This window comes from Simochromis diagramma, unplaced genomic scaffold (assembly GCF_900408965.1).
Source record: "Simochromis diagramma unplaced genomic scaffold, fSimDia1.1 OVJJ01000302.1, whole genome shotgun sequence".
Taxonomy (NCBI): domain Eukaryota; kingdom Metazoa; phylum Chordata; class Actinopteri; order Cichliformes; family Cichlidae; genus Simochromis; species Simochromis diagramma.
The window spans coordinates 12232218-12255387 of NW_024386792.1; the positions used below are offsets into that span (position 1 = coordinate 12232218).

General features: G+C 43.3%; 1 protein-coding gene across 3 annotated transcripts; it reads left to right on the forward strand.

Moving 5' to 3' along the window:
• Positions 1-276: 276 nt before the first annotated feature.
• On the forward strand, positions 277-20037 carry LOC120729098 (transcription activator BRG1). 3 transcript variants are annotated; one of them, XM_040024542.1, is made up of 34 exons: positions 277-468; positions 907-1163; positions 1933-2065; positions 2592-3134; positions 3335-3433; positions 3665-3923; positions 4963-5089; positions 5259-5432; positions 5528-5701; positions 5795-5968; positions 6082-6129; positions 6583-6713; positions 9001-9058; positions 9170-9279; positions 9389-9536; positions 10579-10742; positions 10863-10929; positions 11009-11119; positions 11688-11930; positions 12021-12134; positions 12292-12399; positions 12616-12702; positions 12929-12975; positions 13069-13235; positions 13361-13524; positions 13780-14040; positions 14124-14201; positions 14302-14520; positions 16268-16530; positions 16954-17062; positions 17210-17311; positions 17662-17794; positions 17968-18107; positions 18326-20037. In XM_040024542.1, the coding sequence occupies exons 2-34, from the start codon at positions 948-950 to the stop codon at positions 18359-18361; spliced, it is 5007 nt and encodes a 1668-aa protein (XP_039880476.1). In that variant the 5' UTR covers positions 277-468; positions 907-947; the 3' UTR covers positions 18362-20037. The 3 variants fall into 3 exon arrangements, with proteins under 3 accessions (XP_039880476.1, XP_039880477.1, XP_039880478.1); XM_040024543.1 differs by having other exon boundaries at positions 13780-14007; XM_040024544.1 differs by lacking the exons at positions 277-468; positions 907-1163; positions 1933-2065; ... (12 more) ...; positions 10579-10742; positions 10863-10929 and having other exon boundaries at positions 11009-11474.
• The last annotated feature ends 3133 nt before the right edge of the window (positions 20038-23170 follow it).

The window sequence follows — 23170 nt, forward strand, 5'->3', positions numbered from 1 at the left end:
GAAAAATGCCAAATGTGCACTGCAGAAAACGGTGTATTTTGGTTGTGTGTGTTGCTTTTCAAGGTTGCAGTTATTAAGTCGCGTGATTCTAATACCTGTGTTCACAGCCACCGTTCACGATTTCACTGTTGTGGGTGAAATCTAGCCACAGGTTATCTCGACATTTAATATTCCACGATTATTTTGGATTTTCAAACAAGAATTCAGGGTTGATGCACGCCGAGTACAGGTTTGCCGTCTCTGCGCACGCATGCGCGCTGTCGTGCGGCCGTGACTAGACATTCGGTCATAGGAGCTGTGGAGGGGGGCGCTCGAGCCACGTCGGTGAAAGAAATCAACGCTTGCAGGCAGATTACAAAGAGGGTGAGTAGGCTAATTGCGACAACTGCTGCATCTTCCTTCATCACCCGCAAATATCAGCTCGGGAGCGCAGAAATCCACCCAGGACTGCCAATCCTGTTGATGCGGGTAGGTCTGTCGCACAAGCACAGTCCGCCATTCCCCTTTTTTATATTTAACGAGACACCCTTTCATGCCAGAGTGAAAAGATTCTCAGCAGCACGGGCTCTTGTGCATAATTTACTGTATTTCCCCGTCTTCAGCTCAAGTTCAGTGGTAGACCCGGCAGCTGTAATTGCATATGCGCGCAACGGGTGATTTGGTGCAGCGCAGCTGGCGAGCAGAGACTCTACATCTGATAGGCTGGACAAAAATTCACCCCTATCCCGCAAAGACTGTGCACCCTCATCATTTATTAGAAATGCAGCTGAAGTCATATGCAGACTTTATTGCCATGATTTTTTAATTGTCCAAACCAAAACATTATTACTTCCTTCTCAGATAAGTAATTGGTGCATATTTCATTGCCCTCTTACTGAAATTTGTCATTTCTCTTCCTTCTCTCAGGTCCCTCCTGCTCATCCAGGAGCAGGAGATCCCAGGCGATCATGTCAACACCTGATCCCCCCATGGGAGGCACCCCTCGCCCTGGTCCCTCCCCTGGTCCGGGTCCTTCTCCTGGGGCTATGCTTGGCCCCAGCCCCGGACCCTCCCCAGGCTCCTCTCACAGTATGATGGGCCCCAGCCCTGGTCCTCCCTCCTCTGGACACTCCCAGCCAGGGCCCTCTGGATATGGCCCGGACAGCATGCACCCTCTGCACAAAGTAAGGGCATTCAGGCAGCAGTCCCAGTGAGACGCTCTCAGCAGCTGCTCGTGTTGCCGTCCTTTAGGGAACCGCAGTTTGTCAGCAATTACTTTTTAAACCTCATTGCTACAGATTTACAGTGACTCCTAAACAGAAAGGATTTAAACATTACTTTCACTTGCTTAAGAATGAAGTGTAGATGATGCACATGTACAGCAAAGCTTTCAAGCATTTTCATCTTCAGATTTCAATCTTCATTTAAATTTGATGTTTTCATCATGCTTAATTTTGCTCTTTGTAGTTATAAGATCTAAATATCAATATAATGTTAATAGACACACATATTATCTAATATTTATTCACTAAATAAATGATTAACTACTAGTTAAGCTTGAAGGAGAATGTATCAGAAATATTTAACCTAAGAAAACCATTGATTTGTTCCATTGATTACGGGTATGTGATTTATTTCAGTGTTTTTTTCTAAACATTATTATTCACTGAGAGTTGAAAACTTGGTATGCACTAAGTAGCACCTGTGCCTGTGAACAATCAATGCTCCTCTTCCATATTTGACCCAAAAATCGAACATGTTTGACTTGACATTGGTTAACTGCTCTTACTCTACATGTTTTTTTTTTTCATGTAACTATGTTTCTGCTTACTTAAGTTTTGCCTTTGGTATTTGCTTTTTAACTCAGTGAAACTTCTGCAAATCCTCTGCAATGGTGACTTTTGTTCAAAACTGATAGTGTTTAACTTCAGCACTGTCTGATTCCTCCCACAGCCCATGGAGGGTTTGCACGAGAAAAGCTTGAGTGAGGAGAGCCGTTTAAGTCAGATGAAGGGACTGTCAGTGAGACAGGGCGGGCACAGTGGTATGGGCCCCCCACCCAGTCCTCTAGACCAACACTCACAAGGTAGGCATGTTACCTAAACCATTCTTAAGCAATTTGCTTAATTTCTACATTGCGTAAGACATGTGACGGCTTTTAAGCATGACTTAACGGCAGTGGTGTGACTATGTGTCCTGACTGGCTCAGAGGGGAATGTCTCTGTTGTCACCAGCTGTAACATGAACCATGAAAACCGTTTCACTGTTTCATTATTGAAATACTGAATGATATACAACTGTCATGGCTCAGTCTGGCTCAGACAAAGACAGCCTGCTCTGTGCTGTAAGGATGGGATATAGACAGGCTTAACGTGGTGAATCACAGTTAACAATCTCCTGGAAATAATCATAACAATAATAATAATCCAGGATTTGATCAAATTTAGACAATAATTTATTGTTTGTTAGAGTTTGCCTCAGGTTTGGTACGATGATAAGTTTTGTGTTTTGTGCTTGGCTTGAAGACTGTAAGATTATTATCAAATTTTCCTTTGAGGACCCGTAGAGAGTGATTCTCTCTACCTGCCTGCCTTTTTCTCTGTGTATTCCAGGCTACCACTCTCCATTAGGTGGCTCTGATCACTCAAGTCCCATCCCTTCAAATGGTCCCCCCTCTGGGCCCCTTATGCCCTCATCATCTTCCTCCTCTTCCTCTGGTGGTCCTGGCTCTGCCTCTACACCATTAGATGGCTCCAGTGGAGATCAGCACATTTTGGGTCCTAATAACCGACCCGTCCCTCCAGGCAGTTCTGGACCAGGTCCAAGCCCTGGACCCAGTCTTGGCCCCAGTGTCCCTAGCCTTGGTCCTGGCCTTGATACCAGCGGCCCTGCGGGACCTGGAGGTCCTGGTGGTCCAACTCCCTTTAACCAGAACCAGCTTCACCAACTTAGAGCCCAGATCATGGCTTATAAGATGCTAGCCCGGGGACAGCCCCTCCCAGACCACCTTCAAATAGCTGTCCAAGGAAAGAGGCCGATGCCAGGGATGCAGCAGCCCATGCCTAGTCTGGCTCCCGGAGCTGGAGGAGGGCCAGGAGGTGGTCCAACAGGACCAGGGCCAGGACCAATGGGCTCAGGCTACAGCCGAGGTCACGGTGAGCAAGCATGAGGAATGTCCGAAATAGCAGTACTGTTTCTTATAACCTGAGGGTGAATACATAGAAGACTAATTCACACCTCCACTTTAAGTCTTCCTCAGCGTTTCATAAATCTCCCACAGTATTGTTTCTAAAATTTTAACAAGGCCTTGTTATGGATATCAGCCGTATTCAATCTGCATTCTTTGATTTCTTAGGAATGATGGGTCCAAATATGCCTCCCCCCGGCCCATCGGGAACCCCAGTTGGGATGCAGGGTCAAAATACTAATGGACCTCCCAAGTCATGGCCCGAAGGTACGTGGTGCTGCTATAAGACCTTGTGGAAACTGACTGTCTCTTTACTAGGAGCATCTTTGTTGAAACCTAGTTAGGCTGTTAGTGTAAAAACGGCTGACTAAGTGCTGATAGAAGAGATGAACTATGCTGTCGTACAGTGTTAGTTCTGCTGTAATTCCTAATTTTCCTTTAGACGTTCATCATTTTGTGTAGACCACAGTGACTTTTCCTCACTACACTTTCCTCCAGGCCCCATGGTGAACGCAGCAGCCCCCTCCAACGCTCCACAAAAACTCATCCCCCCTCAGCCCACTGGCCGGCCATCTCCTGCTCCCCCTTCAGTTCCGCCGGCTGCCTCCCCGGTGATGCCCCCGCAGACCCAGTCTCCCGGCCAGCCTGCGCAGCCTACTCCCATGATGCCTTACCATGCCAAGCAGAACCGCATTACACCCATTCAGAAACCCTGTGGCCTCGACCCCGTGGAGATACTGCAGGAGAGGGAGTACAGGTAACCAAGTCTTTTGGGGGATGCGTTATCCTCTGTCCCATTTATTTATCTGTTGAACAAAATAGCTAAATTGAGCTTTAGTTATCTGACTCTTAAGGGTTGTGTTAATTTATACTGCACCATAATCAGTACATCTATTTAGAGATGGCCAACTTTACTTTGTGTTAAAACTTTTAAAGCATATAATATTTACCACAAGCTTTTTCTTGTATATTTTCTATCTTATGTTTATAATATAGTACAAAAAAATCAAAAGTACAAAACAATACATCATATTTTTGCATCGACATTTGGGAAACAAATTTTCTGTCAAGGCCAGTTTTGCTGTTTTTTTCACACCAGAATTGAAAAATTTCTTCCTTTTCCACTTGCCTTTCCACCAAATTCCCACAAATTTGGCTCGAGTCTTTCTATGTAATCTTTCTGACCAGGAGACAAACAGATGGCAGTGATCACAAGCCTCATGACTTTCAAACTTGTTTGCGTAAGTCAAACCAAAGTTAAAGCTAAAGTTCAAAGCCCATACATAAGTACTCGTGCCTGCACTAAGTTGCCTCTGCGTTGTGTAATATGTCATCAGTTCTTTTATTTAAATGATTGGCAGCTCATTGGAGTAAGGACCTAGCATGTCATCTGTAAATTTTTTAAAGATGTCGGCACTCCACTGGCAAAGTTCTCGACTCCAACACCTCAAACACTTCACACAGTTGCAAAGTGATTTTGTTTTTGTCCTGGTTTCAATGCACCCCTCTCTCTGAAGGGAACTTTGGTTTTCTAGTGCTTATTTAGTTGTATGGCACAATGTTAGTGTTAGCATACTTCTGCACACCTAGACTAAAGGCTGTTAATATCTCAGTAGTACCTTTTCTCTTCTGTGTGCTATGGTAGTTGTGGTTTTTGTCTAGACTAAAAAGTCTTTCCTTTTTAACCTTATTGATATGTTTCAGGGACTTTGATGTTTCATAATTCTCACCATCAGCTCCTGCACAAAAAACCTTTTTTTCTGGGATATAACTACTCGTTGTATCTGCTTCTTCAGGTTACAAGCTCGTATAACCCATCGCATTGCTGAGCTAGAGAATCTACCGGGTTCTCTGGCTGGTGATTTACGAACCAAAGCCACCATAGAGCTCAAAGCCCTGCGACTACTTAACTTCCAGAGACAGGTATGCACTACAGTCACATCCTCACCTCGAACCTTAACAGTAATGCATCGTTGGCAGTTATGGTGAATCAGAGACCATTACGGTTTGTGTGTGTGTTTTCAGTGTGGATGGTTCTGCTGGTGAGTTTACATTTTCTGTGTGTTTTCTATTGTGTCTCTCTCTCTAAAAGCTGCGTCAAGAGGTGGTGGTGTGTATGCGCCGTGACACAGCTCTAGAGACCGCCCTTGATGCCAAGGCCTACAAGCGAAGCAAGCGACAGTCTCTCCGCGAAGCCCGCATCACAGAGAAACTGGAGAAACAGCAGAAGATTGAACAAGAACGCAAACGTAGACAAAAACATCAGGTTGAGCCCAAACTTCGAGGTTAACTGTGATATTTTTTAAAAGTTTTGCTTCTCACTGATAATCTCTTTCTGTCCTTCATCCAATCTAAACAAAGGAGTACCTCAACAGCATCCTTCAGCACGCCAAAGACTTCAAGGAGTACCACCGTTCGATCACAGGCAAAATCCAGAAACTGACCAAAGCTGTGGCCACCTACCACGCCAACACCGAGCGGGAGCAGAAGAAGGAGAATGAGCGTATTGAGAAAGAGAGGATGAGGAGGCTCATGGTAAAAAGAAGAAACTATAATATCACTTAATGCCCATCACGAACGTAGCAGTACACAAATCCCTCCTACACATTGTACCATATTTTTACCCAGGCTGAGGATGAGGAGGGCTACCGCAAACTCATCGACCAGAAGAAGGATAAGCGCTTGGCCTACCTGCTGCAGCAGACCGACGAGTACGTTGCAAACCTCACAGAGCTGGTCCGAGCCCACAAAGCTGCACAGGCCCTCAAGGAGAAGAAAAAGAAGAAAAAGAAAAAGAAGAAGGTACACCGACAAACACAGACACTCCACTGTAAAGTCTGCGTAACACTGATTTTTGTTTCTGATTATGTTCTGTCGCGTATAACCCGATTACTTATTTTTCCCTTATGTTGCAGGTGGAGAATGCAGAGGGTCAGACTCCTGCTTTGGGTCCTGATGGAGAGGTGAGAAAATGCAGAAGCCTTAATGAAGACTGTAGAGATAAAGACATGGTACAGGAGTAGAAGCTGCAGTTTTAAGTCACTGTTCACTGCGGGGAATCATTTCTTCAGCTCGATTCTCATCAGGCACAAACAGCGCTGACATCACATGACATGGTAACCCGCAACAGGAGACCAAACAAAAGCCTTTTGCTACTCGGAAAACAAGCAAAATATCACCCGCTATTTGACTGAGCACAATGATAAACACCTGGACTTTATCACAACAAGAAAGCAAAGTGGTTTCGCTGTAAAAAATATTTATAGAGCATGTGTTGTACTGAATTACAAATAATTGGGAATTTGCTTGATACTGTGAACTTGTTTGTTTGATCAAATAGCTGCAGCGCCAGTGATTAACCATCTGAATCTCTGTCGGCATTTAAAGTCTTAAACAAACCCTCTCTACTCCTGCAGCCTCTAGATGAGACGAGTCAGATGAGTGACCTGCCGGTGAAGGTCATCCACGTGGACAGTGGGAATATCCTGACAGGGGTGGACGCTCCCAAAGCTGGACAGCTGGAAACTTGGCTGGAGATGAACCCTGGGTGAGTCTGGATGCAAAGAGGAAGGAACTTGTGCAAATGTTTATAGAAAAGACATATAAATGTTTTAATGCAATTGCCCAGAGAGATGATGTTTACAGGTTATTAATTTTTCCGCACGTCTTATACTGAACACAGTCTCTTAGGTAGATCTTAACACAAACATTCAGGATCAAGGATAGAGGGATCATTCTTTGATGTTTGAGGGTATGGTGATATCACACAGCCTGTTGGGTGTAATTCATTTCAAATTCATTAAAACTGTAATTACATTACACTTGCAATTATGTCGTTACATTACAAAGGTTCTTCAGTTGACTCCACACTTTTCATAGAAAAAAAACAGCAAAAAAACATCAAACTGGCCTGTCTTTTGTTCTTTTCTTTTGTTAGCTGATTTCAGTTCATGTGCAGTGATCTACAGCTTTTGAGGAGTATAGATATGCGTATTACTTTTATTTTTAATGCACCAAAGGACAAAAAAATCTGGTGAAAAGCTATGTCCAGGACAGACAAAACACACAGCACAGAAAACACTTTTAGTTAAGGGGTGGAAGAGCGGTGTGTTATCTCGTGGCAACAAGGTCCTGGGTTTGAATTCGCTGGCTGGAGCCTTCCTGTCTAGAGTTTGCATGTTCTCCCTGTTGGTGCTTTCTGGGTACTCCGGCTTCTTCCACAGTCCAAAGACATGCACGTTAGTTTTACTGGTGGTTCTAAATTGGCCTTAGGTGTTAATTTGAGTATGAATAGTTGTCTGTCTCAGTGTATGTCTGTGAAGGTTCTCAGTCATCCAGGTCATCGTAGTCAAAGGAGCTTACAAAGAAAAGCGTCTGGACTTCTTTAAGTTGCTTGAAGACGTTTCACCTCTCATCCGAGAAGCTTCTTCAGTTCTAAGGTCAAATGGTGGGGAGATTTAAAGCTAGTGGGAGTGTCCCCCCAAAGAGGGACAAAAGGACCCCCCTGATGATCCTCTAATCACCTGAGCCAAGGTGTGAAAACGGGTGTGGGTCCCAATCAGCCAGGGTTTTGGGTGAGCTCATTGTGAAACCTGGCCCCACCTTATCATGCGAATTCCTGAGGTCAGATGGCCCAGGATGTGAGTGGGCGTTAAGGCGTCTGGGGAGGGAACGCAAAACTGGATTATAGATGGCAGACAGTTGGTGTCGTAAACCGCCGCCTCTGTTCAAAGATGGTCGTTCACAGTGGACATAGATGGCTTCTTTCACTCCTCTTTCAAACCATCTGTCCTCTCTGTCCAAAATGTGAACATTGGCATCCTCGAAAGAGTGACCTTTGTTCTTAAGATGCAGATGGACCGCTGAGTCTTGTCCCGTGGAGGTGGCTCTTCTGTGTTGTGCCATGCGCTTGTGAAGTGGCTGTTTGGTCTCTCCGACGTAGAGGTCTGGGCATTCCTCACTGCACTGTACAGCATACACCACATTGTTAAGTTTGTGTTTAGGAGTTTTGTCTTTCGGGTGAACCAGTTTTTGTCTGAGTGTGTTGCTGGGATGTCATGCTTGGAGAAGACTCTCCTTACACGATCTATAATCCAGTTTTGCGTTCCCTCCCCAGACGCCTTAACACCCACTCACATCCTGGGCCATCTGACCTCAGGAATTCGCATGATAAGGTGGGGCCAGGTTTCACAATGAGCTCACCCGAAACCCTGGCTGATTGGGACCCACACCCGTTTTCACACCTTGGCTCAGGTGATTAGAGGATCATCAGGGGGTCCTTTTGTCCCTCTGTGGGGGGGATACTCCCACTGGGTTTTAATCTGGGACTCTCCGCCATTTGACCTTAGAACTGAAGAAGCTTCTTGGATGAGAGGTGAAACGTCTTCAAGCAACTTAAAGAAGTCCAGACGCTTTTCTTTGCAAGCTCCTTTGACTCTGTCTCAGTATGTTAGCCCTGCGATAGACTGGCGATCTGTCCAATTGTTCAAAATTTCACACAACTGCCTCATAAAAAACGAACCACATACTAACTGTACAAGTGATTAGCATTTACTTAAAATGACACAGCTGAGCATAACGACACCCGCAGCACAGATAGAGAGATTGAGCTTTACGGATGATTAAATAATTTGGAGAAATTTAGTTTTTAACAAAATAGTCTCATATATACATTTCTGCCCCACTTATTCAAAATGTTCAAGAACAGCAACATCTTCTCTTTATCATTATTTGTCATTCAGCGGTTTTGTCGTTCCCTGACAGCTGCTTTCAGGGTTAAAGGACAATATCAAGGGACAAATTTTTTCAAAGTGTATTTATGTAAATTTGTCCAGATATGAGGTGGCTCCCCGCTCAGACAGTGAAGACAGCGAGGAGGAGGAAGAGGAGGAGGTTGGTTTAATTATTTTTTTATTTTTTTTGTGAGATGTGTTTGAAGCCACTTCATATTCGTTCATCCAGTGGGAGTTAAAAGCAACTTTTAGTTCACATGCTGTCTCTCAGGAGGAAGAAGAGGAGCCTCAGCCTTCGGCAGCTCCAGTAGAGGACAAGATGAAGATTACAGACCCAGACAGTGAAGATGTGTCTGAGGTGGACGTCCGACACATCATTGAGTGAGTTCATGTAACGTTCGTTGCAACGTATGTGCTGTTTAAATACAGTGAATTCCACCAAATGTCATTAATTTTGTGACTGATTAAGACTTTACGTGTCATTTTACAGAAATGCTAAACAGGACGTGGACGATGAGTATAGCGGTGCAGCGTTTGCTCGAGGACTCCAGTCGTATTACTCTGTGGCTCACGCTGTCACAGAGAAGGTGGAGAAACAGTCCAGCTTGTTGATAAATGGGCAGCTTAAACAGTATCAGGTGAACACGCACAAGCACAAGCAAGTACATGAAGCACTGACAAATCCTTCTTCTGGTTGTTGCCATATTAATTAAACACATAGAGACATTAAAAGGCGAATTAATTTGAAGGTTGCCATAATTCAGTGGTTTTCAGGCTTTTTATTACAAAATGCAGTGGGGGAGATAATTATTTGATCCTCTGCTGAATTTGTAAGTTTGCTGACTTACAAAGAAACGCTCTTTCTTACAAAATAAAGTAGGATTTTCAAATTAATTTGAGGCGGAGGGGTAGTGGGCAGTGGGGATAGGTTAATTGATCAGTCTAAATTGCCCATAGGTGTGAATGCGGGAGTGAATGTGAGTGCGAATGGTTGTTTGTTTCTGTGTGTTGGCCCTGCGACAGACTGGCCACCTGTCCAGGGTGTACCCCGCCTCTCGCCCTATGATAGCTGGGATAGGGTCCAGCGCCCCCTGCAACCCTGAAAAGGATAAGTGGAAGCGAATGGATGGATGGAAGGGGTAGAATTTTTTAATATAGGTTTTTCTATTTTGCATCCGTCTATCTATTCTCTTTAGCTTAGGGGGGCAGCTGTCATAGGGTCTATTGGGGGGCTAACGTTTTCTATTTTATTCTTTCATAATTTTTTTTGACTATTTCCACTACTTATCTATTATTTTTGCCTTTTCTGTTAGCCTTTCTCCTCAAATTTGTTCAGACCCAATTAATTCTTTCTTTAATTTATAGTAAATCTTATAGATTTGTTGAGCCATCTGTCCAGCATGCACTCAAAAACTACTATAGGTGTACCCCCATAGATTCTTATACCATTGCCATCAATATTCTATTTGTTTCAATAAAATAAGTATTTCTTTAATGCCCACATTAATGTTTTCTTATTTTCTTGGGATGTTTTTTTTACGATTTTCTATGTGAATGTCCTTTTTGGCAGATTCTTAAAAAGTAGGACTTGACATTGAAGTGGGACATCATAGGAAACAGAGTCTCTCAGATTTCAAAGCAGTAATAAATAACCCCCTCCTTCTTTTTTTTGTCTTTCAGATTAAAGGTTTGGAGTGGCTGGTTTCTCTTTACAACAACAACCTGAATGGGATCCTGGCCGATGAGATGGGTCTGGGAAAAACCATCCAGACTATCGCTCTCATCACATACCTCATGGAGCACAAACGGCTCAACGGACCCTACCTCATCATTGTACCTCTTTCGTGAGCTCGCTCGCTTTTGCTATGACAGTGTCATGCAGGACAGCAAGTCCTGCACAGCACTTAAATAAAGAAGAATGTAATAAATTGTTTAACTACACGTAAGCTGTCTCTCATTGACAGAACTCTTTCTAACTGGGTGTATGAGTTTGACAAATGGGCGCCATCAGTCGTTAAAGTGTCTTACAAGGTAACACAAAAATGGGCGTGCCTGTCTTTATCTTAAAATCTTCTAAAGAATTATTGAGATATTGAACCTTTTTTTTTAGGGGTCTCCTGCCGCTAGAAGAGCGTTTGTCCCTCAGCTGCGTAGTGGCAAGTTTAATGTTTTGCTCACCACTTATGAGTACATCATCAAGGACAAACAAGTACTGGCCAAGGTGAGTTTGACTGCACGGACAAACACAGACTCAAGGAAATGAGCGAACACATTGAGGCTGTGATGGCATAGATTTTCCTTTACAGATTAAAAACATTTTGTTTCTTTTCATACCTTATTTATCATACTTCTGTTTTACTTAAGGTTTTTGTGTCTTTGGCTCCTTAAATCCCCCCAAATCCTCTAAAAGTTTTTGAGTCTGGCCAATCTGACCTCCCCCTCCATCTCAGTGCTCTCTCTCCTAGGTCCTGCAACACACTGACACGACCTGTAAACCACGTCTCCCACTGTCCTCTGTGACCATCATGCTGCTATGCACTCATGTAGTCATATAGGGTTCCTGACTGTGCTCACAGGTGGGTGTTGCGCTTCAGGCAAGACTTTCCCATGTGATGGTTACAGGTACTAGCCTGGGACTGGGCCAACTTGAGTCATCAGGACAAAGTGGACAAAAAAAATCCTCCTTTTACGCACTTTCAGTTATTGGTTTGATGTGGCTGGACAGGAGCAGTGATACAGGGTATTGGCACTGTGGTTTCGCCCACATGTGATCCTCTTCTTTCCTTCAGATCCGTTGGAAGTACATGATTGTAGACGAAGGCCACCGCATGAAAAACCACCACTGTAAACTGACCCAGGTCCTGAACACCCATTACCTTGCTCCGCGGCGCGTCTTGCTGACGGGGACGCCGCTGCAGAACAAACTTCCTGAGCTGTGGGCGCTGCTCAATTTCCTCTTGCCCACTATCTTCAAGTGCTGCAGCACCTTCGAACAGTGGTTTAACGCGCCTTTCGCTATGACTGGAGAGAAGGTGTGCAGAAATATAGGAAGAGTTTTGAGGTTGCAGCAGGGGTCTGTTTTGCTAAATAAGAGTGTGAAATTTCTCTTTCTTCCGCTTCAGGTGGACCTTAATGAAGAGGAGACAATTCTGATTATTCGTCGTCTCCATAAAGTGCTACGCCCCTTCCTGTTACGGAGGTTGAAGAAGGAGGTGGAGGCACAGCTTCCAGAAAAGGCATGTTTCACACGCACTGTAAAGGCAACATCCCGTTTAAGCAGCTCTTGTTTTCTTTAGCATCATTTCTTGAGGAGACGTATAGAAAATGAAGTTTTTCTGTTCCGATGTTGTGCATGCATGCTTAATGGAAACACGTTTTTCTCCTATCCCTCAGGTGGAGTATGTGATCAAGTGTGACATGTCTTCTCTTCAGAGAGTCCTCTACAGGCACATGCAGGCCAAGGGAGTCCTGCTCACTGATGGATCAGAGAAAGACAAGAAGGTGAAGGAACACATAATTTGAAGTATTGTATTGTATTATGTCTGTGAAGGTTCTCAGTCATCCAGGTCATCGTAGTCTAAGGAGCTTGGAAAGAAAGTCCAGACGCTTTTCTTTCCATGTTGGATTTGTTTTTTTGCATGTACTTCAAGTCCACGCCCCACACTTCCCAGTTATTACGTAGCAGTAAAAACATTTTTATCATATCATGGTCAATAGGGTAAAGGGGGCACGAAGACACTGATGAACACCATCATGCAGCTGAGGAAGATCTGCAATCACCCTTATATGTTTCAGCAAATAGAGGTAACACTGACGAGCCCGACACATAAATACTTTGTCTGTAGTTATTTGCCTGTGTTTCTCAGTCCTGCTCTTATCATCAGAGGTTCTCTTTATTATTACAATAAAGAGAATTTCTGAGGATAAGAGCAGCCATTTCTGACTTCTGTTTGATGTGTCAGTGAGCTAACGGTCATCAAAATAAAGCCACCGTTGAACTGAAATGTTCGGTTGTACATTGTGTTTGTAGGAATCCTTCTCTGAACATTTAGGATTCTCTGGTGGGATAGTTCAGGGGTAAGTACTGCTTCCTCTTTAGGTCCTGATCTCAAACACACACAAACAAACTGCAGCCTTTGTAAAAAAAATATCCTCCTTTCGCTCCCTCAGTCCTGACCTGTATCGGGCATCGGGAAAGTTTGAGGTGCTGGATCGAATTCTGCCAAAGCTGAGAGCCACAAACCACAAAGTGCTGCTTTTCTGTCAGATGACCTCACTCATGACCATCATGGAGGACTACTTTGCCTACCGTAACTTCAAATACCTGCGTCTGGATGGTGAGACACTGATCTGTATGCGTATCAGTTCTTGTTGTCCCCTTTTTATTAGTTTCCCTTTGGTTTATCTTTTTTGTGAATTATTGCCTGCATTTCCTCTTATTTCCCACCTTCATACCTCTCAGGCACAACAAAGGCTGAGGATAGAGGAATGTTACTGAAGACATTCAATGACCCAGAGTCAGAGTACTTTATTTTTCTCCTGAGCACAAGGGCTGGAGGCCTCGGCCTCAATCTGCAGTCTGCCGACACTGTAGTTATTTTTGACTCCGACTGGAACCCACATCAGGTGTGATGCATATTTATATTGATTTTTTTTTTAAATCAAATCAGCATTCAAGCTCATATCAGCTTTGATTTGCCTTTTTTTTTCGCACTTAGAGGCTGAAGATAAAAGTCCAGGGTCTGTCCTCAGAATACTGGGGAAGATATTTAGGTTTCAGTATTTAATATTGTAGTGTTCACAATTTATTGACAGTGAAAGCAGAAATGGCAAGGTTTGGCCTCCACCGCTTAACTTTCTTTATCTTTCTCTCCTACCCAGGACTTGCAGGCACAGGACAGAGCTCACCGCATTGGTCAGCAAAATGAGGTACGCGTGCTACGTCTTTGTACAGTCAACAGTGTCGAGGAGAAAATCCTGGCAGCGGCCAAATACAAACTAAATGTGGATCAAAAAGTTATCCAGGCCGGCATGTTCGACCAGAAGTCTTCCAGCCACGAGCGCAGGGCCTTTTTGCAGGCCATCCTGGAGCACGAGGAGCAAGACGAGGTCTGGGGTCAAGACGTGTGCCTACACATGAATGTGTGTGCGTGCATCGCCAACACACAATTTAAAGAGTGTGCTTTCCTCTGCTCCACCTGCCATTGTGTGTCTGCTGTATTCAGGAGGAGGATGAGGTGCCAGATGATGAGACGGTCAACCAGATGATTGCTAGGAGTGAAGAGGAGTTCGAGCTGTTCATGGTGAGTTTCTGTGTGTTTGAATGTGAGGTAGAGATTCAACCGCGCAATAATATTGTGTCCCCACATCTTTCCCTGTGTTTTCTTCTTCTTGCTTCCGTAGCGTATGGACCTGGACCGACGCCGCGAGGAGGCTCGTAACCCACGACGAAAACCACGGCTGATGGAGGAGGACGAGCTGCCCACGTGGATCATGAAGGACGATGCTGAGGTTGAGCGACTTACCTGTGAGGAAGAGGAGGAGAAAATGTTTGGCCGAGGTTCCCGACAACGGAAGGAAGTGGACTACAGCGATTCGCTGACTGAGAAGCAGTGGCTCAAGGTGCGCCTGAGACAAAGATTTCAGGATATACAGTGGGGCAAAAAAGTATTTAGTCAGCCACCGATTGTGCAAGTTCCCCCACCTAAAATGATGACAGAGGTCAGTAATTTGCACCAGAGGTACACTTCAACTGTGAGAGACAGAATGTGAAAAAAAAAATCCATGAATCCACATGGTAGGATTTGTAAAGAATTTATTCGTAAATCAGGGTGGAAAATAAGTATTTGGTCAATAACAAAAATACAACTCAATACTTTGTAACATAACCTTTGTTGGCAATAACAGAGGTCAAACGTTTACTATAGGTCTTTACCAGGTTTGCACACACAGTAGCTGGTATTTTGGCCCATTCCTCCGTGCAGATCTTCTCGAGAGCAGTGATGATTTGGGGCTGTCGCCGAGCAACATGGACTTTCAACTCCCGCCACAGATTTTCTATGGGGTTGAGGTCTGGAGACTGGCTAGGCCACTCCAGGACTTTCAAATGCTTCTTACGGAGCCACTCCTTTGTTGCCCGGGCGGTGTGTTTTGGATCATTGTCATGTTGGAAGACCCAGCCTCGTTTCATCTTCAAAGTTCTCACTGATGGAAGGAGGTTTTGGCTCTAGATCTCACGATACATGGCCCCATTCATTCTGTCCTTAACACGGATCAATCGTCCTGTCCCCTTGGCAGAAAAACAGCCCCATAGCATGATGTTTCCACCCCCATGCTTCACAGTAGGTATGGTGTTCTTGGGATGCAACTCAGTATTCTTCTTCCTCCAAACACGACGAGTTGAGTTTATACCAAAAAGTTCTACTTTGGTTTCATCTGACCACATGACATTCTCCCAATCCTCTGCTGTATCATCCATGTGCTCTCTGGCAAACTTCAGACGGGCCTGGACATGCACTGGCTTCAGCAGCGGAACACGTCTGGCACTGCGGGATTTGATTCCCTGCCGTTGTAGTGTGTTACTGATGGTGACCTTTGTTTCTTTGGTCCCAGCTCTCTGCAGGTCATTCACCAGGTCCCCCCGTGTGGTTCTGGGATCTTTGCTCACCGTTCTCATGATCATTTTGACCCCACGGGATGAGATCTTGCGTGGAGCCCCAGATCGAGGGAGATTATCAGTGGTCTTGTATGTCTTCCATTTTCTGATGATTGCTCCCACAGTTGATTTTTTCACACCAAGCTGCTTGCCTATTGTAGATTCACTCTTCCCAGTCTGGTGCAGGTCTACAATACTTTTCCTGGTGTCCTTCGAAAGCTCTTTGGTCTTGGCCATGGCGGAGTTTGGAGTCTGACTGTTTGAGGCTGTGGACAGGTGTCTTTTATACAGATGATGAGTTCAAACAGGTGCCATTCATACAGGTAACGAGTGGGGGACAGAAAAGCTTCTTACAGAAGACGTTACAGGTCTGTGAGAGCCAGAGATTTTCCTTGTTTGAGGTGACCAAATACTTATTTTCCACCCTAATTTACGAATAAATTCTTTACAAATCCTACCATGTGAATTCATGGATTTTTTTTTTCACATTCTGTCTCTCACAGTTGAAGTGTACCTCTGGTGCAAATTACTGACCTCTGTCATCATTTTAAGTGGGGGAACTTGCACAATCAGTGGCTGAATAAATACTTTTTTGCCCCACTGTAAATTGGCTTCTAAACTAACTGGCTTTCTGGAGGAAAAGGCAAATTTGTGGGGGGGGTTAATTTTAACACTTATATGCTAATCTCTCACTCTGTATCTTTCCCTGTTCAGGCGATAGAGGAAGGCACACTGGAGGAGATGGAGGAAGAGGTACGGCACAAAAAGACGACCCGCAAGAGGAAGCGAGACCGTGACCTGGATCTCCCTGGTCCCTCCTCTTCCATAGGGGGACGTGGACGGGGGGATAAAGATGATGATGGGAAGAGGCAGAGGAAGAGGGGACGGCCACCTGTCGAAAAACTCTCACCAAATCCTCCCACCCTCACAAAGAAGATGAAGAAAATTGTGGACGCTGTCATCAAATACAAAGACAGGTAGCAGAAATTGTGATTGTGGAAAATCGGAAACTTTTTTTCAGTCGTTTTAGTCGATTTAGATAGAAAGTTCAACCTGCCAGGCTTTCTTTGTGTCATGAGAAAGGGGTAAAAACCCCAGATTGTAGACCCCATGATGTCACGAAGGAATTTCATGAATGCTGAGACTGAAGATTATGCCAAATGTATATAATGATAAGAGGATCTGATAGCAGTTGTTAGGTTTGGTCTTTAGGAAGACCGGGGTGGCAGTTTATATTTTGACTGGACTAAACACATTCACGTGTCTGGGGTGGCAAAAAACCCTGTAACACTTTTAATAAATAGCCAACAGCAAACTCGCTTTGAGAGCTATGATTAGTTGGATTGATATTGCGCACTTTCAGATATTTGGTCTCGTGATAATAATGTCATGTCCTGCAGCGCCAGTGGGCGTCAGCTGAGCGAGGTGTTCATCCAGCTGCCGTCTCGAAAAGAGCTGCCCGAGTACTACGAACTCATCCGCAAGCCGGTAGACTTCAGGAAGATCAAGGTAAGATTAAATAGTGTTATTTGTAACATGTTTTCATTCCTGCAGCAGAGCACATTAAAAAAAACGTGTTTAAAGGTTAACAGACTCGCTTGGTGTGTTATTCTCTCACTTACATACCCAATGTTTGTGCTGCGTCTTCAATGTTAGGAGAGGATTCGAAGTCATCGCTACCGCAGTCTGGGTGACCTGGAGAGAGACGTCATGCTGCTCTTCCAGAATGCTCAGACCTTCAACCTGGAGGGGTCGCTGGTGAGACAGATGTGCTGTATAGAAAAACACCTGCTGTTTTATTTGTTTTTTACTTGCACAAGACAAATCTGAATCAGAATTTGTGTTATTTAACTGGTACATATTAGTTCCTGTGGATGGATTACAGTTGAAAGTGAAGCCTGATTAAAGCTGACAAAAGCGAACACTCTGAGGTCGCATTAAGGCATAAAAAACCTCATCGGAAAACTCATCATGCAGGGCAATATATCAGACATTTAATTACTAGTTGCTGATAAATGATTGATGTTTAAATGATGTGTTGAGGCTGAATGCTTTACCCTGCAGCCACATGATCATAATCAGCATCTGTTCGCTGTGTTTATGAGCAGATATACGAGGACTCCATCGTTCTACAGTCGGTATTCACCAGCTTGAGGCAGAAGATCGAGAAAGAGGAGGAAAGTGAGGGAGAGGAGAGTGAAGAAGAGGAGGAAGAGCAGGAGGAAGGATCAGAGTCCGAATGTGAGCATGCCTGTGCATGTCGTGCATAAAGAGGAGAAACTGTTCAGTTGTATTTGACTGTGTCCTAACTGATTTAGATTGAGTTTGTCCTTTTATGTCCTCTGGCAAACATCTCAAAATTCTCTGTATGATTACTCTGACAACATATTCTTTCCATGTGTGTTGATTTCCAGCCCGTTCAGTGAAGGTGAAAATCCGTCTGAGCAGGAAGGATAAAGGTGGAGATCGAGGGAAGGGACGCAGCAGACGGACGGGACGCACCAGAGCAAAGCCGGTCGTCAGTGATGATGACTCTGAGGATGAGCAGGAAGAGGTAACTTTTTTGTCATTTTCCTTTAAACGTTGCAAGCATTTGTGTGGGGAATCTTTATGGGATTGATAGTTTTTTGCTCAGTGCAGGTAGATGCACAAATATACACGTTTGGTTTTTTTGTTTCTTAGTTTGCAGGATATCTCAGGAAACCTGTAAAATGTGTGAAACTAGAAGTCTTCTCCAGTCAAATAAAACATATCTCTGTTTCCTTTTTTCAGGAGCGCTCCCCAAGTGCCACCGATGAGGAGGCCTGAACTGTACTGTGAATTAGGAGAGAAGGGTGTATAAAGGGATATCCCACCAAATCAATCAACACTTCTAAAGTAATAAAACATGCCTCAGTCCACTCCATCCACCCTCAGTCAAATATGTTCGAGAGAAGTCGAAGAAGAGGAGTTTCTTTCTGTACATTTGCAAAGACATGTGATCATCAGATGGCTCCATATACCATAAAATATATGTTGCACAGGGAGTGTTGAGATATTTGTATACAGATATAATCTAATTACTGCTTCATTGGTGACAACTATGAAGAGAATAGCACACAAAAAACACAACAGCAAAAGATGCTGTGTCAGCAAACCATGAGGCGGTAACGTAAAGGTGTATTCTGATAAACAAGTTAAAAGCTGCTGCCCACTACACAGAGCAGGACATGCATGTTTGTAATAAGCAAAGGTGGGAAAAGTTCCTTATTGTCATCTTTTTTTAAGTAAAATGTGTAATTATAATTAAAAACAGATCTCTTCTTTAATTTTAGTGTACCAATATTTAAGACCTATTTCAGTAATTATCTAGATATTATATGTGATAACAGTGTAGAGATAACATGCTAGGAGTCTTCATCAGCCTGTCTTCAGATAAATGCCCTGAAGCTTTGTGTGAGGCAAATTCTAGTCTAATGGAAACATGTACTGCAATGTCACTTTATTTTAAAAGTTCCACTGTTTGGCATTTATTTGAAGCTATATATAAACATTTAATGTATATTTGTGACCAGTATAGTATGACTCAGCGTACCTATTTTTACTAATTGGTTATAACATCAAGATATTCTATTGATTTAGAGCTACGTTTGACTATACTGTCATGTCACAGTTATTAACAAATACATAAATCCAGCTATGTAACCATTAAATGTTTGCTTATGCTTATAAATGCCAAATATGGAGCTTCAAATGTTATCATCAAGACTATCACTATTAGACATTAAGTTTGATTTTTGGACAAACTCTCCTGATGTTTCATCTCTGCCTCACTTTGATGATGTTTTGTGACAACAGTCTCTGGACCTGCTGTGATTCCTGAGGTGTGTGTACATCTCATATTTCTGACTGTTTAGGTTGGAAAGCCAGCCAGCTGTGTACGCAGGGTGTTTCCAGACTTCTCAGAAGCTCTTTAGCAACACACCACAGTTATTTGTCTGAGGTTTGATGGAGCTGAGGCCCAGTCACTCTCCACTACTTTACAGAATAAAAACACCCTACTTTACCTTGCTGCTGCTGCTTACCTGTCACACTTCCAGTATAAGCACTTACAACTGTTGATTGTAGAATTCAAGAATCACAAGGTTGTAATACATGAGTACTGTAACTTGTTCTTCTGTTGTTGTGTGGTGACTTTAGGATTTCAGAACAGTTTCATCTATTTCGGCACTTTTTCTGCTTTTAATTTTTAAGACAAAGGACCAGAGGGACGTCAGCTCCTCTCTGTTTGTGAATGCCTCACGGCCGTATGGTGTTGGATATACTGTATAGAGTATTTTCAGATTATAATGTCAATGCATGTATGTACAGCTTGCAAATTCAGTACTGTACTTATCTCATTACAGTAGGTAACCAGAGTGAACCAAAGCATCGGTGTTTGCATCTGTGTTGTGTTGTTTCATTGTGGCTAAAACTTGGAACAAAACAATAAATTATTGACAGTGTGTGATGTAGTGCTGTGGTTAAACGAGTCAAAATTAGTCCGTATGTTGGTAATTGATAGTTTGGGTCACTTTAACTAACATATAAGGGCTTGTTACTTGGATCAGTTCAATTTGGTTTTATTTGCATAGCCCCATATAACATATATTAAAGAAGCTTAACAAGCATAAAAAAAAGAAAGCAGGATTAAGTGGTCTTTGCTCACTGGATAGCCCAGTTCTGTGTTCCTTGTAGTCTATGACTAACATTAAGGCATGTGTGGACTGTATTTTGTAAAGGTCAAAGTTCAGAACACTCGAGGCAAAATTAAAAAAAGTAAAACACGAGTTTTTCAATGTTGAAATGCCAAATGTCAGCTGCTCGTCAGGCAATCAGCTATATTTATTATTTTTCTGACAACTTGAGCCCAGAAGGATAAACGCCAGTAAGTTTGTCTGAGTTAAAGGTTTTGGGGGTATTTACATGTCTCAGTTGACACTCCTTAAATCCTATGTCTACAAACTAAAAGTGCTGCAGCAGTAGTTTTCATTTCAGCAGATTTTTAACTTCAGACCAAAACAAACCTGCTGTTAGGATCAACTGTAAGGTGTAATGACTCCATTTCATCACTAGTAGGAGGTCTCATACAAGTAGAACAGTAAAATCACACCTATGCCCTTTAGGTCTGTCAGTTTTCTTAAGCCTGATACACCCATTGAGCTTTCTTCAGTGAGTTTTAGATGCAGTTGTTTTTACCATGGCCAAAGCATCAAACATAATGTAAAATTAGCACTGTGTTGTAACAGTCCCACAGGCTTCTTCAGTGATTTTTTTTTCTCTTTTTTTATCCCTAAACTATAAAATCAGGTGTCTTTCTGAGCATTTATAAAATGCTCTTATTCTTACTGCTCAAAGCATCCAGTACAATGTGAAAGTAGAATTGTGCTGCCAAAATCTCACTCTAAGTATGATCCAGCAAATCAAAACAGAAACTCTTCACTGAGATGACAAACAGCACTGTTTGCAAACAGCACAGAAGTATGCTGAATGTACAGCATGCTTAGAGGAGTGCACTTGTCACAGGTTGAGATGTGCGAGTTATTTGGTTAAAACTAAAGCTCAGTGAGTTTACTGTATGTCAATAAATGGTAAATGGCCTGTATTTGTATAGCGCTTTACTAGTCCCTAAGGACCCCAAAGCGCTTTACACATCCAGTCATCCACCCATTCACACACACATTCACACACTGGTGATGGCAGCTACAGTGTAGCCACAGCCTTAAGGGGAAGAGGGGAAAGTACGAGGATGAGTCAATATTCCTGATTTCCAGGAACCCTTACCCTTACACAACCCTTACCCCTTAAGCAACTTAAAATTAGCTGTTACATGTAACATCTGCTGAGAGGGGAGCTGAGCTGTTTTTCACCTGGCTCTGCTTTGATGACCCTAAACTGTTTATGTGTGTATTTTGCTTCATTTTTGTATTTTTATCTTGTATAATTTCATTACATTGTGAGTTTTTGTCTAAATTCATTAGTTTTTATGCTGTTTAAAAAATGAAAAAACAACATTAGGCCAGGTTTATTTATGTAACGCTATTTCATAACAGCAGATACCTCAATGCTCTTCATACTGTGAGGTAAAGACACTACAGAATTGGACAAACTACAACAATCAAGCCAGCCAATGTGAGCATGCACTTTGTGACAGTGGGAAGGGAAAAAAACTCCCGTTTCTCTGGCACAACCAGGCTCAAGGAAGGGCCAGCTGTGACCAGTGCGGGGAAAAGAAGAAAGACAAGAGAAAAGTAGACAGAACAAAACACTGATGAAGGGAAACAGACAGAAAAGAAAGATGTAATGAAATGCTGGAGTGAAGAAGTGCCAAGTGCAACCCTCAGCAGAATGAGTGAGAGGAAGCTCGATTTATGAGCTCAAAGGTCAACCGGAGAGGCAGTCTGTCTCTCAAACTCAAACAAAACAAACTTGTGAAACTCTGTGTTTTACCAGCGTGTTGTAATAGTGAGTGTAGCAGAATCTCTAATCCAGCTGCCAGGAGGAGTGATTGAGGGAGCAGTGCCAGCTGAGGAAAGTGACGTGAGTGTTGTTACTCCATGTGGGAAACAGTTAATAAATCATCAGTTGTTTCCTAAATGCATCAAATGTCTGTAATTCATGCGACGCAAGAGTGGCTAATCAATGGCACCTGGAACTGCTCCCCGAGTGGTGCAGGGAGGGTTTGATGGTATCGTCTGTGCCGTTGTCACCAATTTCCAGCTTCATCTGCATAAAATGATAGAAGCAGATGACCCGCCCAGTCATTCATGTAGATGCATCTACAGACAGTGTGTTGATGCATCTGTCTATCAGGGGACAGAGTGAAACAAATCTACCACCTCGGTCTCCTAAAAGCAAGTAAGGATGTGGAGCCTGTTTCTCTGGTGAGCCCTGTGAACGACAGAGATGAGTTGGGGCCGCAGGTTCCAAATCTCAGCCATCTCCTTTCTGAGGATCATCTCTCGCTGGTCCAGAGACCAGATGATACCAAGTTGTAGGTTTGTCATTGGGTGTTGTTCCTTAGCTAGGTAACACAAATCTCATACAATGTTACAGTGACTGTGAGATGGTACGATCTTACTCACACGAGAAAAAGGTGACTCTGAACGGACTGAACGCAATGGTAGAGATGGAGCTAACAGAAGAGTCGCAGAGTGCCTGGTGTTGCCCTGTTGTTATTATTGTGAACTAGCGTGTGTGTATATGTTAAAGCCAGTGTCACTCACATCTAGTCTCCTGTACTTGTTGTCCACTCCGTGTTTTTTAATGACACTGGATTTAACAAATGGCTACTGGTAGATTCCTTTATCTTCAAAGTTAATGACAAAGACCTCTTTCAGCACTCCACATGGTGTTTACCAATTTGACACATTTCCTTTTGGCTTACTTAGTGCCCCAGCCACCTTCCAACACCTCCCGGAGAAGATACCCTGTCTCCATAGTACTGCCTGAATAATGTGATCGTCCATATCATCACCTGAGCGGATACTCTGAAAGAGTGAATGTTTACCTCTGATTAAAAAAGAAAAAGTGATTTTTACTCTTGGGGGTGTTGTTGCTAATGTAGAAAAACATTCTTTTATATTTTGCCTATCAGCC